The 18,703-nt window shown below is 39.2% G+C and overlaps 1 protein-coding gene across 1 annotated transcript in view; it reads left to right on the forward strand.

Moving 5' to 3' along the window:
* The window catches only part of LOC132234160 (ankyrin repeat domain-containing protein 26-like), a 34,937-nt gene extending 20,558 nt beyond the window's left edge, over positions 1-14,379 (forward strand). The window contains exons 2-5 of the mRNA XM_059695236.1: positions 1,637-2,077; positions 6,198-6,327; positions 13,351-13,635; positions 14,164-14,379. Of these exons, the coding sequence (XP_059551219.1) occupies positions 1,899-2,077; positions 6,198-6,327; positions 13,351-13,635; positions 14,164-14,379 (810 nt within the window). The 5' untranslated portion in view covers positions 1,637-1,898. The remainder of the gene's footprint in view (positions 1-1,636; positions 2,078-6,197; positions 6,328-13,350; positions 13,636-14,163) is intronic.
* The last annotated feature ends 4,324 nt before the right edge of the window (positions 14,380-18,703 follow it).

Consider the following 18,703-nt stretch of genomic DNA (forward strand, 5'->3'; position numbering starts at 1 on the left):
TTTCACAGTTTGTTTAAGGTATTGCTCTTAAGCTTTGGTTATATTTTAATGGTATGAGACCAAAAACTCAATGAAATGTGTCCCTGGGTTGTAGAAGAGTGAGATTACACTCAGAGCCAACTTTCTTGAGAACAGAATGCCAGAATATTACAAGATGGAATTCTGACCAAACACCTTTGGAAACCAAAGGAGATAGAAATAGCTCATAAGAAAATGAATTCTGAGATAGTTTATTTAGTCATTTTCAAATGTGTGTGAGTATGCGTGGGTGTGTATATATTTTAAAAAAACAATACTGTACATATGGAAACTATAGAGGATTTAGAAAGTGTGTGTGTGTGTGTGTGTGTGTGTGTGTGTGTGTGACAGGGGTGACATTTTGGGTCCATTAGATAAAATGATATTGTTAATTCAAATCCATTTGTCTCCAACAGTCAAGCAGTGACTTCACAATGGCCTCATCCTAAGGGGAGGTTTTTAATATTTTCCGTAGGAATCAATGTGTTGTCCATGATCTCAAAGATATCGTTACTAACAACAGATGTTCCAAATTTGGGCAGTGATTTTATTTCCTTGATATATCAATAGAGAGGTTAGTTTTCATTTCCACTGAAGGAGGGTATAACCAGTTCAAAGATGATATTTTAGATGTCATTCTTCTACTTTTGAGAAAAGTAACAATTTGTTCTAAGTGGTATCCCATTTTAATACAAGGGTCTTCTGAAGAGAATGGCATGCTGTATATACTTAGTAACAACTTGTTGATAAGTATCTTATTCCTAGTAAAATAGTTCAGTGTATCCCCCCCCCCGCCCACACACACACATTTCACATTTAATATTACTTTTAACATCATGAACAAGAAATGAAAGTTATTGCAGCAACAAAAAACTCATGATTTTCTAAGAAGACTGTAAATTTTACCTTATTCATCATTTGCTTTTTGAAACATAGGCTTCTTTTGTGTTTTTATATCCACACTGGAGAAGAACTATGAATTGGTGCGAGAGCACGAATTGTGGAGTGTGAAAACCTGGGGGAAACCCTGAACTTGTTTATCTTTTTAACCCCTCCATTCCAGATTGTGATAACTTCATGAGGTCATTGATGGATGTAGAAGTGCTTAGGAAAATGCTTGGTTATCAGTTGTTCATGGAGGTAGTCTTTATAACTGTCTAGGAATGTATTAGAAAAATAGAATATCTATGGGATAATATTGGGGGAAAATTTTAGGAAATTTAGTTTATCCTAATATATGTAGGGTTAATACTCTTACTGTGGAGCAGCTGTGTGTTCAGACTATAATCTCAATTTTTAAGTGTAGAAGGAGTTAGTAATCAATTAATGCATTCTGGATTTGTGATGATTCAGAAAAACCCTTTATAATTTTGAGACTCTTATAATTCTCCTGTGATATTTTTCATTTTAAAAATTCATAATTGTATATTAAATTTTTGAAATTTAGAGATGTTGTGCTTGGAAAAAGTTAAAGAATTGGATCCAACTCTATTTTTTCCAGAGGGATACCTACTTATTGCAATTTTTAAAATTGTAAACATAGTTATTCTTTAATTTCAGAAGCTATCATGGCATGTTTTTCAATGTTGTAGCTAAAAGTCTCCTTTGTGTTATTTAGGTTTCGGAGAGTTCTAACAAAGAAGAAAGTCTATTGCATGAAAATTGCATGTTGTGGGATGAAAATGCCAAGCTAAGACTGGAAATAGACACAGCAAAAAATCAGGTCCAGGAAATGGGAAAAAACTGTTTTGAGGAAATTGCAATTATCCAAGAAAAGACTGACCATCTTGAAAAGACAATAAGAGAAACAGTATTTCAACACAATGAGCAGCTCGAGGTTCGGAGAGCTGAGAATACTGTGCTAAACAGTAAACTGGAGGATGAACAACAAAAGAGAGGAAGACTGGAAGCAGAAGTTGAATCGTCCCGGTCTGGACTGGCTACCGCTGAACAGGATCATGAGCGTTGTCAGACATCAAAAGGAGACCTACAAGTTACTTTCCAGAGAGCAAGAGATGAATGGTTTTGTACGGGAAGGTCATTCTACATACCAGTTGAAGTAGGCATATCTTTCATTTTCTCTCACTTGGAAATATTATGAAAGCATGAAAATGTTCAGATCATTGTAATATGTACATCCACAAATGACAACTAAAAAAATTAAATCTAGATCCACTAATGGATATTTTTAAAATATTGATATAATTCACACATTGTATAATTTGCCTATTTAAATTATATGACTCAATATTTTAAACATATTCAGAGAGTTGTGCATCTATCACCTCAGTCAATTATATAATATTTTTATCACTCCAGAAACAAACTCCACACCACTTAGCAGTAACTACCAGTTCCTCACAAAAACCAGTCTCATTTCTGTCTCTATTGATTAGCTTATTCTGGATATTTCATATATATGCAATCACAGAAGCTATAGTCCTTTGGACTGGCTTCTTTCCCTTAATGTCATATTTTAAAAGTGTGTCCACATTATGGCACATAACAATATTTTATTTCTTTCTTTTTATTGCCGAACAATACTTCATCATGTGGCTCTTCCACTTATCCATTTATCAATTGATGGAAATTTGTATTGTTTTCACTTTTTGGCTGTTAGTAATTCCACTATGAGTACTATTGTACAAGTCATTGTGTGAACATAGGTTTTTCTCTTGTCATGGGATTTATTTTTTAAATATATTTTATTGATTTTTTACAGAGAGGTAGGGAGAGGGAGAGGGATACAGAGTTAGAAACATCGATGAGAGAGAAACATCGATTCAGCTGCCTCTTGCACGCCCCCTATTGGGGATGTGCCCGCAACCCAGGTACATGCCTTTGACTGGAATCGAACCTGGGACCCTTCAGTCCGCAGGCCGATGCTCTATCTGCTGAGCCAAACCAGTCAGGCCGTTGTCATGGGATTTTTATCCTCTGAGATAACTGGGCTGATTTCAGCATCTCTCAGCCTTTACTCATGCTGTCCATTCTATCTTTTCAGTTTCTTTCCCTCCTGCCTCATCCTATATCTATTCAGACCTGGCTCCCAATCTCCCCTCTAAGAGCATTCTCTGTTTCAACTCTCACTGACCTCATTCATTTCTGCACTTGTCATCTCATTTGTGCGGAATGCTTTAGCCCTGAATTTCCCATTGTCTTAATTTTCTTCCCAAGAGATAATCTTGTCTTTCTATGTGTTAATTTCTATGTGGGGGATATTATTTGATATAAGTGTACCTATCTGTGTATAAATTGAACACATTTGAGCTTAACTATTGTTAAGATACAACTAAATACTTTATATCACTGGCCGTCTTGGAATTCAAACCCAGATATTTCATCAACACAATGTTGAGGTAAAGAGTCTGCACTGGCAAGAAGAAGATAGCTCTAGCTTTCCCAAGCCTTCAAACAATATAGTTGAGATAACATGTGAAAAGAACTTCAGAAGACTTTTATTCGTCAGGTCTCTATGAAATAAGAATTTATTATTATTTTTAAAAGCAAATAATTGAAAATCTGCCACTTGCAAAAATAACATTTGCATTATAAGAGAAAAACATGTCAGAGAATGCTGGTCAACATCCTAAGGGTGAAGGTGCCCCCAAACTCAGAACACAACAGTAGTACACTCAAAGTAACGCCAATAAGAATCCACATAAAACGTACAAGCTTAGCAATCTACAAGGGCGATCCAGGTCACTCACGGTCTATGAGTGTGTGGTTGAGGATATTGTTTATGAGGAGCAAGAAGGGAAAAGGAAAAATACAGATGACCTCAATAAAGGGGTCAAGGCTAGAAATGTTAATTAGGGAATCTGGTTTGAAGTGTTGAGATTGAAGGACCTCAGAGAGAATTTTAAGAAAGGAATAGATTGATTTCTAGAAGTCTATTTCTATTTTGCTTGGTAGTTCAGTTTGTTCATTAAATTCCACATATGAGTGAAGTCATACAGTACTTGTCTGCTGCTCATGGTGGTGGTGGGAGGTGGTATAGGGATGGAGCAAAAAAGAGAAAAATTAGAGAGGACTCATGGACACGAACAACAGTGTGGTGATTTCTAGGTGTGTTTGGGGGTTGGGTGGAGATGGAAGAGGTCATAGAGGGGATACATCATGATGGAAAGAAAATAAAAAAAGAAGTGAGGTAGAAAAGAAATTAAAAATTAAAAAAAATTGTGAACTTGGGCGATGAACCTATAGAGGGCCAATATAATATTCTATCTTTTGTTTGTTAGAAATTTTCTATACTAAAAGGTGAAGAAAACATCCTATTGTCTTAGGTGAACACTGTCTCTATCTGTTGCTGGACTGGGGCTCCCCTAATTTATTCTTCAGAGTATTCCTCTTCTGTGTATGTCCAGGATTTGATCCTATCAGCTTTCTGTCTTTTAGGGATTGTTAGTTTGAGGCTGCTAACTTTCTGTCTTTTTGAAATTCCTCATAATTTCTGTTGTATTGATTATATACTTATTTTCTTAAGCTAAGTACATAATCTCTAGCCCTTATTTTTAGCTTAAGTATTCAAAACAAAGGTCATCAAGTTATAAAACCAGGCATTGAGTTTCTTAAACTTGTTACATTTCCCTTCAACCTCAATATGGTTCTAGTCCATGGAATTCAACTGGGTGAAGAAAAATAAACATGCTACCACTTCCTTCCCCAAGCAAAAATAAATAAATAAAAAACTTATAGACAGAGTGGAAGACTATACATCATGGTTACTGTTTAGAAATGAACTGCTGTTGGAGGGCCAGAGGGAGAGTGTGTATGTGGTCATTGTTATCAGTTGCTGCTGAAAAAGAAAGCATTAAGGGACTAAAAGAAGATGACGCTCAAAAAAAGTTAGTGCAATTATAGAATTGAAAGTCAGATTCTTATGTAAAAGAAAAGAATGAGTGTTGAAAATATGAATGTGTGGATGAGACCTTGCATTTAAAAAATGTTAGATTTTCATGGACGGGGACAACGGGATGACACAAAAAGCTACAAAAGTCAAGTGAAAGTTATGTTTTTATATAATATAGAGAAGAGATTTTATTTAAAGATAAAAGTGTATAATAGAAAAGGAGACAATGAAACCTATGGAAGAAAGCTTACAAAGAATGAGAGTCTTTATCTCATCCTAAATTCAGGTTACCATCATAAGGTAATGGTGACTGCATGGGAAGTTTTCAAAGATTACCTTAGTTAGATGTGGTTTAATAGAACTGGAATATCTGGAACTATTGGTGAAAATGTTTCCAAGGCATCTTAGAAACTAAAAGGTCAATATAGCCACTCTCTTAAATATTTTTTAGCACTTAGTATTTAGTATTTTATATATAAATATCTCTGTTTTAACAAACTTTGGCAATTTAAGTTTCAGAAAGAAAGTGGTAAAAAGGTAAAATAAACTTAAGCTGCTGTAAGAAGTAATTACTTTTTAAATCTGTCCATATTGGCACCAAGTTTATAAACTAGATTTTATAAACTTGTTTACACATGTTATTCATGAACTCATGCGAAATCGTATTTTTAAGAAAGAAAAGTGTGTCTCTCGATTTTTAATGATTTTCTTTAATTTTTTTTCAAAGTCTCAGCACTTAAAGGAAGACTTAAAAAAATATATTGAGTCAAACATCTTTCTGCAACAGAGGTGGCAGCAAGCAGCGAATACAAAGAATGACTTAGAAAAAGAGAAGACCAGGCAAGATTTTAATATTTCAGATCATTTCTGCCATGAATTAAGGTTTAACTGTCATTTTACTTTATTAAAACTGAAATATAATTCTATTTCACCTCTGTAATTTTCATAATTAAATTATCCTATTTTTAAAATTACCGCAGAAACACACAGCACAATCTGAAACTGTTTTGAGGGCCACTATATTGTACTTACTCTTTTATGATTCCTAAAATTATAATGAGGCTGCTCAGTGGTTAGAGCATCGGCCTGTGGACTGAAGGGTCCCAGGTTCGATTCCGGCCAAGGGCACATGTCTGGGTTGTGGGCTTGATCCCCAGTAGGGGGTGTGCAGGAAGCACCTGATCAATGATTCTCTCTCATCATTGATGTTTCTGTCTCTCTCTCCCTCTCCATTCCTCTCTGAAATCAATAAGGAAATATATTTTAAAAAATAACTAAATATTTAATCTTAAAGAATTTGACATATTTGTTTTGTACATTTCTTCAGACTTAAAGAACTCCTAAAAGTTGCAAAAAAGAAATTACATGAATGTGATAATGAAGAGCTTAGTTTTCCTGGAGATTCAAAACCAAGTCCAGCTGACATGGAAATTCAGTCTAAAAAGCCAAAACAGAAGGTAATTTTAAATCAGTTTTGGGACCCAAAATTCACCTAATTTGGGGAAATAGATAACATTCAATGCTTTGGTGGTAAAATATAGATTTTTCTGTTAATTTTATAGACTTGGTATCAGTGAAAAAGAGAGCTTTTTTCTTTATCACTTTTCTATAAAAAGGGCCTACTGTTAACTCTCTATGTCTTGAACCTTGGCACCAGCACCAAGTCCAAAAAATTTTGGTGGCAACTTTATTGAGACATAATGAATATACCATGCAGTTCACTCATTTAAAGTGTGCAGTTCAGTGCCTTTTTCTGTATTCAAAGAGTTACACAGTCATCATCACAGTCAGTTTGGAGACATTTTCATCCCCCTAAGAAGTAGCCCTGTGCCCTTCACCAACCACCCTGTGCCAGCTTCCACTTCCCCCCTCTTCCTGGCCCTCAGGAACACTACTGTCCTCTCCGTCTCTCTTGATTTGTCTGTTCTGCACATTACATATCAGTGGAATCACACAGTAGGTGCTCCTTTGTGACTGCCTTTTTTACTTAGCGTAATGTTTTCAAGGTACATCTCTTTTGTAGCATGTATCACCAGTACTTCATTCCTGTTTATTGCTGAATAACGTTTCATTGCATGAAGTGACTACATTTTTAAAAATCTATTCATCATTTGATGAACCTTTGGGTTACTTTCACTTTGGGGTATTGTTACTAATACTGCTATGAATCATGTCCAACTTTTTATGTGAACATATGTTGACATTCTCTTGGGAATCTTATCTAATAAAGAGGGAATGTGCAAATTGACTGTCATGCTGTAACGGTCAAGATGGCTGCGCCCACAGGGGTGGCCAAGTTCCTGAGTTCCCTTAACGAGACTTAAGGAGAAATCAGCAGGGACCTGAGGCTTCATGGTGCTAGGCCAGAGCAGGGGACCTCAGGCCACACCTCCTGGCCCAGGCCAGAAGACCTCAAGGTGCACCCCCTGACCCAGGCCAGGGAATCTCAGGCCCCGCCCCCCACCCCAGCACTGGGCCAGGCGACCTGAGGCCGTGCCCTCCACCCATCGGGGCTTGATGGGGGTAGGTCTGGCTGGGTCTGGATCTAGCCCAATGTGGGTAGGGCTGGCAGGGTCTGGATCTAGCCCAATGGGGGTAGGTCTGGCTGGGTCTGGATCTAGCCCAATGGGGGTAGGTCTGGCTGGGTCTGGATCTAGCCCAATGGGGGTAGGTCTGGCTGGGTCTGGATCTAGCCCAATGTGGGTAGGGCTGGCCGGGTCTGAGTCTTATGTGCTTTTGAGGTGCATGTGTGTGGGCAGAGACTTGACTCTGGTTCCTATGGCACACCACAGACTCTGACAGGAGGAAGACTTGCATATACATTTTACTGATTTTCTTTCACCTCTGACACTTCCATTATAGAGAAAGGGCAAATAGCAATATTAAATATTTCCTCTAATTAATTCCCTTTTAATGTGCACATATTTCGTGCACTGGGCCTCTAGTCTACACTAATAAAAGAGAAACATGGTAATTGGTGTACGACCGCTACCCTTCCCATTGGCTAATCAGCGAGATATGCAAATTAACTGACAGCCAAGATGGCAACCGGCAGCCAGGCAGCTTAAACTGAACATGAGGCTTGCTTGCTTCAGTGATGGCGGACTCCAACGCTCCCCGCCTGCCGCTGCAGGCCTCTCAGCGGGCAGTTTGAAACATAGTAACATATAGAAGCTAAAAAAAACTCCAGAAACCTGCTTTCAAGGAGCCAGGATCTCAGAGCTGGAGTCAGAGCTGGAGTTATACATTGTTTCGATTACCTACTTTCAGCAGCGGAGGCCTAAGAACTGGAGCCTCAGAGCTAAAGCTGGCCCAGAATTAAAAAAGAAAAAAGAAAAAAAGGAGTGGTTGGGAGCTTCCGTCACCTGCCAGCCTGAAAACAGCCCTCAGCCCCTCACCCACGCTGGCCAGACACCCCAGTGGGGACCCCCACCCTGATCCAGGAAACCCTTCAGGGAAAACCAGCCAGCCCCCACCTGTGCACCAGGCCTCTATTCTATATAGTAAAAGGGTAATATGCCTCCCAGCACCAGGATCAGCGGAGCCAAGAGGCCTCCCGGCACTGGGATCAGTGTGACAGGGGGCAGCGCCGAAACCCCCTGATCGCCCTGTGGCATGGTGTGTGACAGGGGGCAGCGCCCAAACCCCCTGATTGCCTTGCGGCTCTGTGTGTGACAGGGGGTGGGGCCACAACCTCCCTATCCACCCTGCTCTGTTCCTGACAGGGGAAGGCACACCAACCTCCTGATCAGCCCTGCTCTGTGCCTGATACGGGGGAGCTCCCCAACCTCTGATTGCCCTGCGGCTAGGCTCTGTGTGTGACAGGGTGTGGCGCCCCAACCCCCTGATTGGCCCTGCTCTGTGTGTGACAGGGTGCGGCGCCCCCACCCCCCCCCACCCCAACCATGGACCCTGCTCTGTGTGTGATGGGGTAGAGCCATAACCTCCCATTGGCCCTGCCCTGAGTGTGAGAGTGGCAGTGCCCCAACCCCCTGACAGGCCCTGCTCTGTGGGTGATAGAGGGCAGCGCCACAACCCCCTGATCCGCCCTGCTCTGTGTGTGACAGGGGGCGGTGCCCAAACTCCCCTATCGGCCTTACTCTCTGAGTGACAGGGGGGAGCTCCTCAACCCCCTGATGGGCCCTGCTCTGTGTGTGACAGGGGGTGGCGCCACAACCTCCCCATTGACCCTGCCTTGAGTGTAACAGGGGCGGTGCCCCAACCCCCCAATCAGCCCTACCCTGAGAGTGACTGGGGGTGGCATCTCAACTTCCTGATCCGCCCTGCTCTGTGCATGACAGGGGGTGGTGCCCCAACTCCCCAATCGGCCATGCTCTGAGCCAGACCAGGGGCTGCACCTAGGGATTGGGCCTGCCCTCTGCCACCCGGGAGCAGGCTAAGCCAGCAGGGCGTTATCTCCCGAGGGCTCCCAGACTGCAAGAGGGCACAGGCCAGGCAGAGGGACCCCCCCTTTCCCCCGAGTGCACAAATTTTTGTGCACCGGACCTCTAGTATAATTATAAATTTTGATAAAGCCCAGTTAATCTATTTTGTCTTTTGGTTTCACATCTAAACTTGAAGTAAGGCAGAGGAGACATTGTATTTAAATGGTGCCAAATCCAGTCATGAATATATACACCTATGTTTTCTTCTAAGAGTTTTATACTTTTAGCTTTTATATTTTGAGTTAATTTTTATTTATGGTCTGAGGTAGAGGTCAAATTTTATTCATTTGCATGTGAATATCCAGCTGTCCCTGGACAATTTGTTAAATAGACTATTCATATCTGATTTAATTGTTTGGTACCCTTGTCAAAAAGCAGTTGGCCAGAAATTGGGTTAAGGTTTGGATTCTCCCTTCTACTTCACTGATGAATAAGTCTGTCCTTATGCCAGTACCAAATCAAATATTATGAGTATCTTTCCCAGTCATCTTGTATATTACTAGTTGCTTTATGTAATGAAAAAAAGTCAGTGTAGTGGAATGTTTTTACCTGTACTTTTATGGAGATTTCTTGTTTCTTTTTTTTTTTTTTGTAAATTTTTTTTTAATATATTTTATTGAGTTTTTACAGAGAGGAAAGGAGAGAGATAGAGAGTTAGAAACATCGATGAGAGAGAAACATCGACCAGCTGCCTCCTGCACACCCCCCACTGGGGATGTGCCCGCAACCAAGGTACATGCCCTTGACCGGAATCGAACCTGGGATCTTTCAGTCCGCAGGCCGACGCTCTATCCACTGAGCCAAACCGGTTTCGGCGATTTCTTGTTTCTTGATAAAGCTTATGGCCAGCTTATGTTTTGCTGACTCTGTGACATGATGGGAAAGTAGGCTTACAAAGATAACACCCATTCCTTTTTTTTCTGCATTCAAACCTTCAGCCTCTAACTCAGTGCCTCCCACTTCACTTCCATTTCCATGAAATCCTAGTAACAGGATCTGCTGACTTAGCCATTTCCTTCATTGTGTTTAACTCATAATTCATAGTTTGCTTGTAGGTGTCCCTGCCTGGAGAGGAGAAGATTAAAATCTGGATTTTCTCCTTTCCTCTTCAGAAATGCCTGACTTTGAAATCTCAAATTTTATTTTATTTCTTAATATATCTATATATATATAATTTCAGAGAGGGAGGAGGAGAGAGAGAGAGAGAGAGAGAGAGAGAGAGAGAGAGAGAAGAGAGAGAAACATCAATGATGCGAGAGAATCATTGATGGGCTATCTCCTGCCTGCCTCCTACTGGGGATTGAGCCTGCAACTCAGGCATGTGGCTTTGACCTGAATTGAACCTGGGATCCTTCAGTCTGCAGGCTGAAGCTCTGTCCACTGACCCAAATCGGCTAGGGGTAAAATCTCAAAATGTTAAAGCTAATTTGTTTCCTATGGAGAAACACTGTAGTATAACATACAAGCAAGCTTGAAGTAAGCTAGAGGAGATATTGTACTTAAATGGTGCCAAAAGGCATTGCAGTTGTTTTGCCACTGAGATTTAAAATGATTCCATCATCTGTCTCCTCACTGAGGAAAGGAAAGCTTAGTCCTGACCTTGGAGTGCTTCTCTGTGGTCGCTGGCTGTTCCCTCTGAGACTTGCTCTGTCCTTTTCCTAAGAAATGGCCTGTGCTTGCAGCTCTTTTTGCAGCCTGCTTCCTCCCTGTGGAACAGCTAAAGCCCACAGGCCCTTTGGATTGTGTACTGTCTTGGTCTCCCTTAAAGAGGCAGAGCTAGCAGGCAGGGCTTCTCCTTCTACCATTCTCTTAGCTTTGAGTGTCTGTCTAGTTAATTTTACTGGGGTGCATGGCATTAAAAAAGCCACCTCACAAATAGTTTTCAGATCAGACCTTCACCTCGGGCTTCCTGGAGGTGTTGTCGGACAGTGTCTTTAAAATTCTTACATTCTGAAAATCCTTAAAGGAATTTGAGGCACCACGTAAATGCTTCTGAGGTTTTAAGGCAGCGGTTCTCAACCTGTGGGTCAGGACCCCTTTGGGGGTGGAATGATCCTTTCACAGGGGTTACCCAAGACCATCGTAAAACACATATATAATTGCATGTTGTTTTGTGATTAATCACTATGCTTTAATTATGTTCAAATTGTAACAATGAAAATACATCCTGCATATCAGATATTAACATTCTGTTTCATAACAGTAGCGAAATTCCAGTTATGAAGTAGCAACGAAAATCATTTTATGGTAGGGGGTCACCACAACATGAGGAACTGTACTAAAGGGTCGCGGCATTAGGAAGGTTGAGAACCACTGTTTTAAGGAGTTTTATAAATGTAGGCTTCATCCTCTGACCATGTTTTCCTGGAACACCCTGGATTTGATGTTAGCCCAGAAGCCATTTCTTTATGTTAGGATTATTTGACAATTGGACATGTGGAAGAAGGTATAAACGGGAAAGAGATACTTGAAACCCATAAATTGAGTCCTTTTTTATTTATTTGTCTATTTTTAGCTTATGTTTCTCATCGATTTCACTTTCAGCTGCTTCCTAGCGAGAATCCCTGTCATCTTCCTTTCAGTGTCATTGTGTTCACTTGCCCAGAAGCCCTTGCTGTCAGCCTCCTCAGGGGCCATCAGGCCTCCACTCATCCTTTCTTGGAGGCCCTTTTGGTTTTCATGCTCATGCTTCTCTACATTATGTCGGGTTCCACCTGACTCCTGTTCAAAGGTGCTCCCATATGTGTGTGTTTCTTTTTTAGTATCAGCACTCTATTTTTAATGTCAGTATCTGTGCTGGTTACTTATTGCTGCTTAGTAACCACCTCCAAACCTCGTGTCTTAAAGGAGCACTTACTTGTTCACAAATCAGCAGTGAGGCCAGCTCATTGCTTTTCCACTTGCCATCAGCTGGGATGACTTGAAGCTGGGAAGTGGAAACATCAAAAGGCTTGTTCATTCACGGGTTTCTCAGGTGCAGCGGGCTTTTGGCTGGGACGCTCGCTGGGGCAGTCTCAGCTGGACACCTGTGTGAGGATGACCATGTGGCTTGGGCTGCTTCGTTCTTCACAACATGGTGGCTGGGTTCCCAGGGTGAGCTTCCCTGGGGAGAGAGTCCGATGGCACCCAGACATAGCAGTCACACAGCAGTCACCATCTCCTATTCACCAGAACCCAGGTAGCACTGAGGCCAGCACCTATTTCATGGACAAGTGCCATGAAATCTGGAGATGTACTTCAAAAACTCGACATCCCTCACCTTGTCTTACCAAATAATCATTTGATCTGAAGGAAAGTAGTTCTTCCCAAGTCATGATCACTGACATTCCAGCAAGTTTGTTGTTGTTGATGATGATGTTGTTTTGTTTACTATGTTCCCTTAGTTTGTGGGAAGTAACAGAGAATTTCAAGATAGGACTATTGGATTAAGTTCCCATCCCCATTTTTTTTTTTTTAATTCTAAAAAATGTAGGGCTCATCTCACTAAATTTTTACAGTGAGAAATGTAATTTCTCAGTAACTCGGGGAATCATTTCTTTTTGGAATGCAATTCAAATTAGCATCAAACTTTTGTAGTTCAGTGGAAAACTTACTGCATATTTATAAGATTCATTACTTAGTCTCATTTTGAAAGTCTTACTTTGGGAGGCATTTGCTGACTCAGTCCTGAATACCTCAACATGATATCCCTAAAACTTTTGTAAATATTATGAAGTGTTAAGATGGGGAAGAGGAAAGGGACTTTCTCCTAAAGGGCAGCATATAGATATTTTCTGGAGGACAGACATGAAACAGTCAACAAAAAAGGAGTATAAAATTAAGTGCAGACGTTTTGTGGCAAAGATGACAACAGTAAATATATTTTTGTGACTCCTGGTCGTTTTAACTTTGGTCTTGATTCTGAGTAATTCAAGGTTCCACATTCCAAGACTCCACCACTGTACAAGTAACATTTTATTACAATTGAATTCATTTCAAAATTCCATACTGGCGACCGCACTTTCATAATCAAACTATATTCTTTTATTCATGCAGAATGATGAGCTTACAGCAAAACTGCAACCGTCATCTTCAACATGTATACGTCTGGGTGAAGAAAAGACACCTCTACAGCAGTTAGCAATGGAAGCACTTCTAAAGGAATGTGAAGAACTAGAGAATACAGCAAAGAAGTGGGAACAAGAAAATTTAAACCTCAGAACACATATGGAAAGGAATATGGTAGAATCCTGTGTAGCAGAAGAGTATAAAAAGAATATTGAAGAAAGAACAAGACGGGATGTAGCAGACAAATATAAACAAATCAATTCATTTTTACAGGTTAATTTATTGATCTTTAATGTGCTGTAATTCATTTCACTGCAAATTACCTTTTGGATAAATACAGTGTATTTGTGTTTCCTCTACTTCCTTTACTAGCAATTTATTATGTAGACTTCTGGAAGGAAGGTGGCATTTGTTTTTCTTTCCAGTATATCAGTTTCTATCCTTATTATCACAAAATTGATCTTTCCAAATGATTCCTGGTAGAGTATCATTTTATTTTTAAGACCAATTGATGTAAAACAAGAGTATCAGGAAGAAAAGGTAAAAAAATGTGATTAATTTTTATGTTCTACTTTTAAAAATTTAAACTGATTCTATTATTCTTTGAATGATCAGATTACATGAGTACTAATAGAAGAATATTGACTTTATAACTCAGATTTAATTCAGTGGACATTGTTGATAACTTTTCAAAATTTCAGTTTTTTTCACACTTAAAGCTCATCTCTGAGTCATTGACTCAAAAACTAAAGAAAACATATGTAACTTACTTTAAAAATGTATCCTTTTTATTTGCTTTAGACACTAAGAGGATCTGAAGAAATCTCAGAGCAGAGGATAAATAATCAGGATGCAATAAGAAGTTCTTTGGAACTCAGAAATAAAGAGCTGAAATCACAACTCTCCAGAGTGCAAGATTCTCGAGATGACAGAAAAAGAGAATTAGAAAAATATGTGCAACTCTACCAAAAACAAGTGAAAGGCAGAAAGCTATTGGAAAATCAACTAACTGAGTAAGTCAAACACAGAGTCAGAGAAAATGAATTGAACTCAATGAGCCTCTAAACTTAAAATATAATTACTGTTGTGCCAGGTTCATGAGATTAGCAGGACGTGAAAGCCAACTAAATAGGATAACTTTGGAAAGGGATGTTAGTAAATAAACTTACCTTTCAAATGTCCCTCCAAGACAGTTTCATCTGTCCCCCTTTTTTGCTTTTACCTTCCTTTATTTTCCCGTTAATATTTCCATGTAGTTAACAGGGTCTATGACTAGTCTTTAAGCTCAAGGGCCCACCCAGGCTGCAAGAGGCTGCAAGGGCTGTGCCCCTTGCACGAATTTCATGCATCAGGCCTCTAGTCCTTCTAATAAAGAGGGAATATGCTAACTTACCCTCATGCTGTTGCAAAGATGGCAGCGCCCACAGCCAATAAAGGGTGAATACGCTAATTGACTGCCACACCCTCAAAGATGGTGGTGCCCACAGCCACAAGATGTTTGGCTGGGGAGAGCAGTTGGGGGTGATTGGGCCGGCAGGGGGGGCAGTTGGGGGCAATCAGGCTGGCAGGGCAGGGTTGTTGGGGGCAACTGTGCTGGCAGGGGAGCAGTTAGGTATTGATTAGGCTGGCAGGGGAGTGGTTAGGGGGTGATCAGGCTGGCAGTCAGAAGTGGTTTGGGGCAATCAGGCAGGCAGGCAGGCAAGCGGTTGGGAGCCAGCAGCCACGGATTGTGAGAGGAATGTCTGACTGCCGGTCCAGGCCCTGTGGGATCAGGCCTAAGCCGGCAGTTGGACATCTCTTGAGGGAAAATGCTTGAGCAGACATATCACTAGACTTTCTTGCACATGGAATTATTTTCTTAGAACTGGAAACTTAAAAGTTTATTCCAGACAATTTTAAAACAGATACAATTCCTCTAATTTCAACATTTTTTATATTCAACTATTTTTCTGTATTTGTGTTCCTAACACAATACATGTTACGATAGTCCCTCGTTGTTTTATAAATCTCTTGTTACATAGAGAGACTCAATTTTACATTAATTGATTTTGAACTTTTGGTCCATTTCTAAAACTTTCAGAAAATATTAGAATTCCAATGATTTATTTAAGTAATAGTTTTCCATTTCTCAAATGTGTATTCAGTTAGCAAATCTTCGTATACAAATACATGAAAGTTAAAACAATTAAGATTCATAAGACTATAACTTTGTACATGGCAGATAGAACATTGTGTCTCACCAGAATGTTGAGTCACAATTCTTCCTGACTAAACACAGGCCTCACGTTTACATCACCAAGGCAGTACCTTTCCACTCTGAATTTTACCTCTATTCACTCTCTCACAGTGGTTATGCTAGTTTCTCAAAAGGCAGAAACAGTTTATAAACTTGTTTACTGCATCAATTATGTGATCTATATAATTCCTCATGTCTTCACTTTGTTTTGTCCACTTAGACAATTGCCCGTAGTCATTTTATCATTTAAAGGATACCGATAATTGCTCAACATCTTTCTTTCATTCTTTTTTTCTGTATTTAACTTTTCAGCTCTCTGATCAGCAAATTTTTCCTTAGCTCTTTTCTCTGCAGCAAAATACATGTTTTTAACATTATAAACTGATAATGTACTTCCTTCAATCATTAGCCTATTTACAGTTGGATAATGAATTGCTATGGTCTAAATGGGCAAATGTACTTGTCTTTATTATGTTTATATTAATTTATTTCATAACATTTAAAACAAGAATATCAAAATTTAACTTAAAATATCAATAGTTACTAAAAATATATTACATATGGGAATATGTATGTGTGTGTGGTTTGTATGTGTTTATCAAATTGGTCTCAAAAAGAGAAGGCAACATTATTTTCTAACCTGTAATATCAAATATAACTGAATGGAAGCTTATCAATAAATCAGTGTTAAATGAATGACACATATTTGCATTTGTTGTGTTTTGCATGGCTGTCAGCTTCTCTACATTTCTCTTTTATTATTTTTATTATTTATTTATTTTTATTGTTTAAAGTATTACAAATAGTAGTACATATGTCTCCTTCCCCCGCCCCCAAATGGACCTTACTCTAGCCTCCCCTACCCCCCGGCACATGCCCTCATCCCCCTGCCAGTGTCTTGTGTCCATTGATTATGCTTATATGCACACATACAAGTCCTTCGGTTGATCTCTTAACTCACCCTGCCCCCCAACCCTCCCAGACTTCCCACTGTCATTTACCAGTCTGTTCGATGCTTCTCTGCCTCTGTATCTATTTTTGTTCATCAGTTTATAATGTGCTTTATTATCCATAAATGAGTGAGATCATGTGGTATTTTTCTTTCACTGACTGGCTTATTTCACTTACCATAATGCTCTCCAGTTCCATCCATGCTGTTGTTGCAAATGGTAAGAATTCCTTCTTTTTTTTATAGCAGCATAGTATTCCATTGTGTAGATGTACCACAGTTTTCTAATCCACTCATCTGCTGATGGGCATTTAGGCTGTTTCCAAATCTTAGCTCTTTGTAAATTGTGCTGCTGTGAACCTAGGGGTGTATATATCTTTTCTGATTGGTGTTTCTGTTTTCTTGGGATATATTCCTGGAAGTGGTATTACTGGGTCAAATGGCAGTTTCATTTTTAATTTTTTGAGGAAACGCCATACTGTTTTCCACAGTGGCTGCACCAGTCTGCATTCCCACCAGTGATAATGAAGGGTTCCATTTTCTTCCCATCCTCTCCAGCACTTGTTGTTTGTTGATTTGTTGAAGATAGCCATTCTGACAGGTGTGAGGTGGTACCTCATTGTTGTTTTGATTTTTATCTCTCAGATGATTACTAACTTTGAGCAAGTTTTCATATGTCTCTTGGCTTTCTGAATGTCCTCTTTCAAAAAGTGTCTATTTAGGTCATTTGCCCATTTTTTGATTAGATTGTTTATCTTCCTTTTGTTAAGTTGTATAAGTTCCCTGTAAATGTTGAAGATTAAACCCTTATCAGAGATAACATTGGAAAATATGTTCTCCCATGCAGTGGGCTTTTTTATTATGGTTTCCTTCACTGTGCAGAAGCTTTTTATTTTTATGTAGTCCCATTTGTTTATTTTCTCTTTAGTTTTCCTTCCCTAGGAGCTGTATCATTAAATATATTGCTACTAATGTCTGATATTTTTCTGCCTATGGCTTCTTCTAAGATTTTTATGGTTTCCCATCATATGTTTAAGTCCTTTATCCATTTAGACTTTATTTTTGTGTATGGTGTAAGTTGGTGGTCTAGTTTCATTTTTTTTGCATGTGTCTCTCCAGTTTCCCCAACACCATTTATTGAAGAGAGTTTTTTGACTCCACTGTATGCCCTTGCCTCCTTTGCATAATATTATTTGCGCATACTGCAGTGATGGCAAACCTTTTGAGCTCGGCGTGTCAGCATTTTGAAAAATCCTAACTTAACTCTGGTGCCATGTCACACATAGAAATTTTTTGATATTTGAAACCATAGTAAAACAAAGATTTATATTTTTGATATTTATTTTATATATTTAAATTCTATTTAACAAAGAAAAATCAACCAAAAAAATGAGTTCGCGTGTCACCTCTGACACGCGTATCATAAGTTTGCCATCATTGGCATAATGGCTTGTGTCAATTTCTGGGTTCTCTGTTCTGTTCCACTGGTCTATATGTCTGTTCTTGTGCCAGTACCAGGCAGTTTTGAGAACAATGGCTTTGTAGCATAGCTTGATATTTGGTATTGTGATCCCTCCAACATTGTTCTTCTTTCTCAAGAGTACTTCAGCTATTTGGGGTCTTTTTTTATTCCAGATGAATTTTTGAAGAATTTGTTATAAGTCTTTGAAGTATGCCATTTGTATTTTAATGGGGATTGCATTGAATTTATAGATTGCTTTGGGTAGTATGGACAATTTAATGATGTTGATTTTACCAATCTATGAACACATTATATTCTTCCATTTGTTCATTCTTCCATTTATCTCTTTTTTCAATGTTCTGAAATTTTCTGAGTACAGGTCCTTTATCTCCTTGGTTGATTATTCCTAGGTGTCATAATTTTTTTGTTACAATGATAAATGGGATTGCTTTTTTAATTTCTATTTCTGTGAGTTCATTATTGGTGTATAGAAAAGGCATAGACTTCTGGGTGTTAATTTTGTGTCCTGCTACATTGCCAAATTCATTTATTAGGTCTAGTAGTTTTTTGATGGAGTCTTTGGGGTTTTCTAGGTACAATATCATGTCATCTGCGAATAAGGACAGTTTTACTTTTCTTTTCCAATTTGGATGCCTTCTATTTCTTCTTCTTGTCTAATTACAATGGCTAGTAC

Source organism: Myotis daubentonii, chromosome 1 (genome assembly GCF_963259705.1).
Source record: "Myotis daubentonii chromosome 1, mMyoDau2.1, whole genome shotgun sequence".
Classification (NCBI taxonomy): domain Eukaryota; kingdom Metazoa; phylum Chordata; class Mammalia; order Chiroptera; family Vespertilionidae; genus Myotis; species Myotis daubentonii.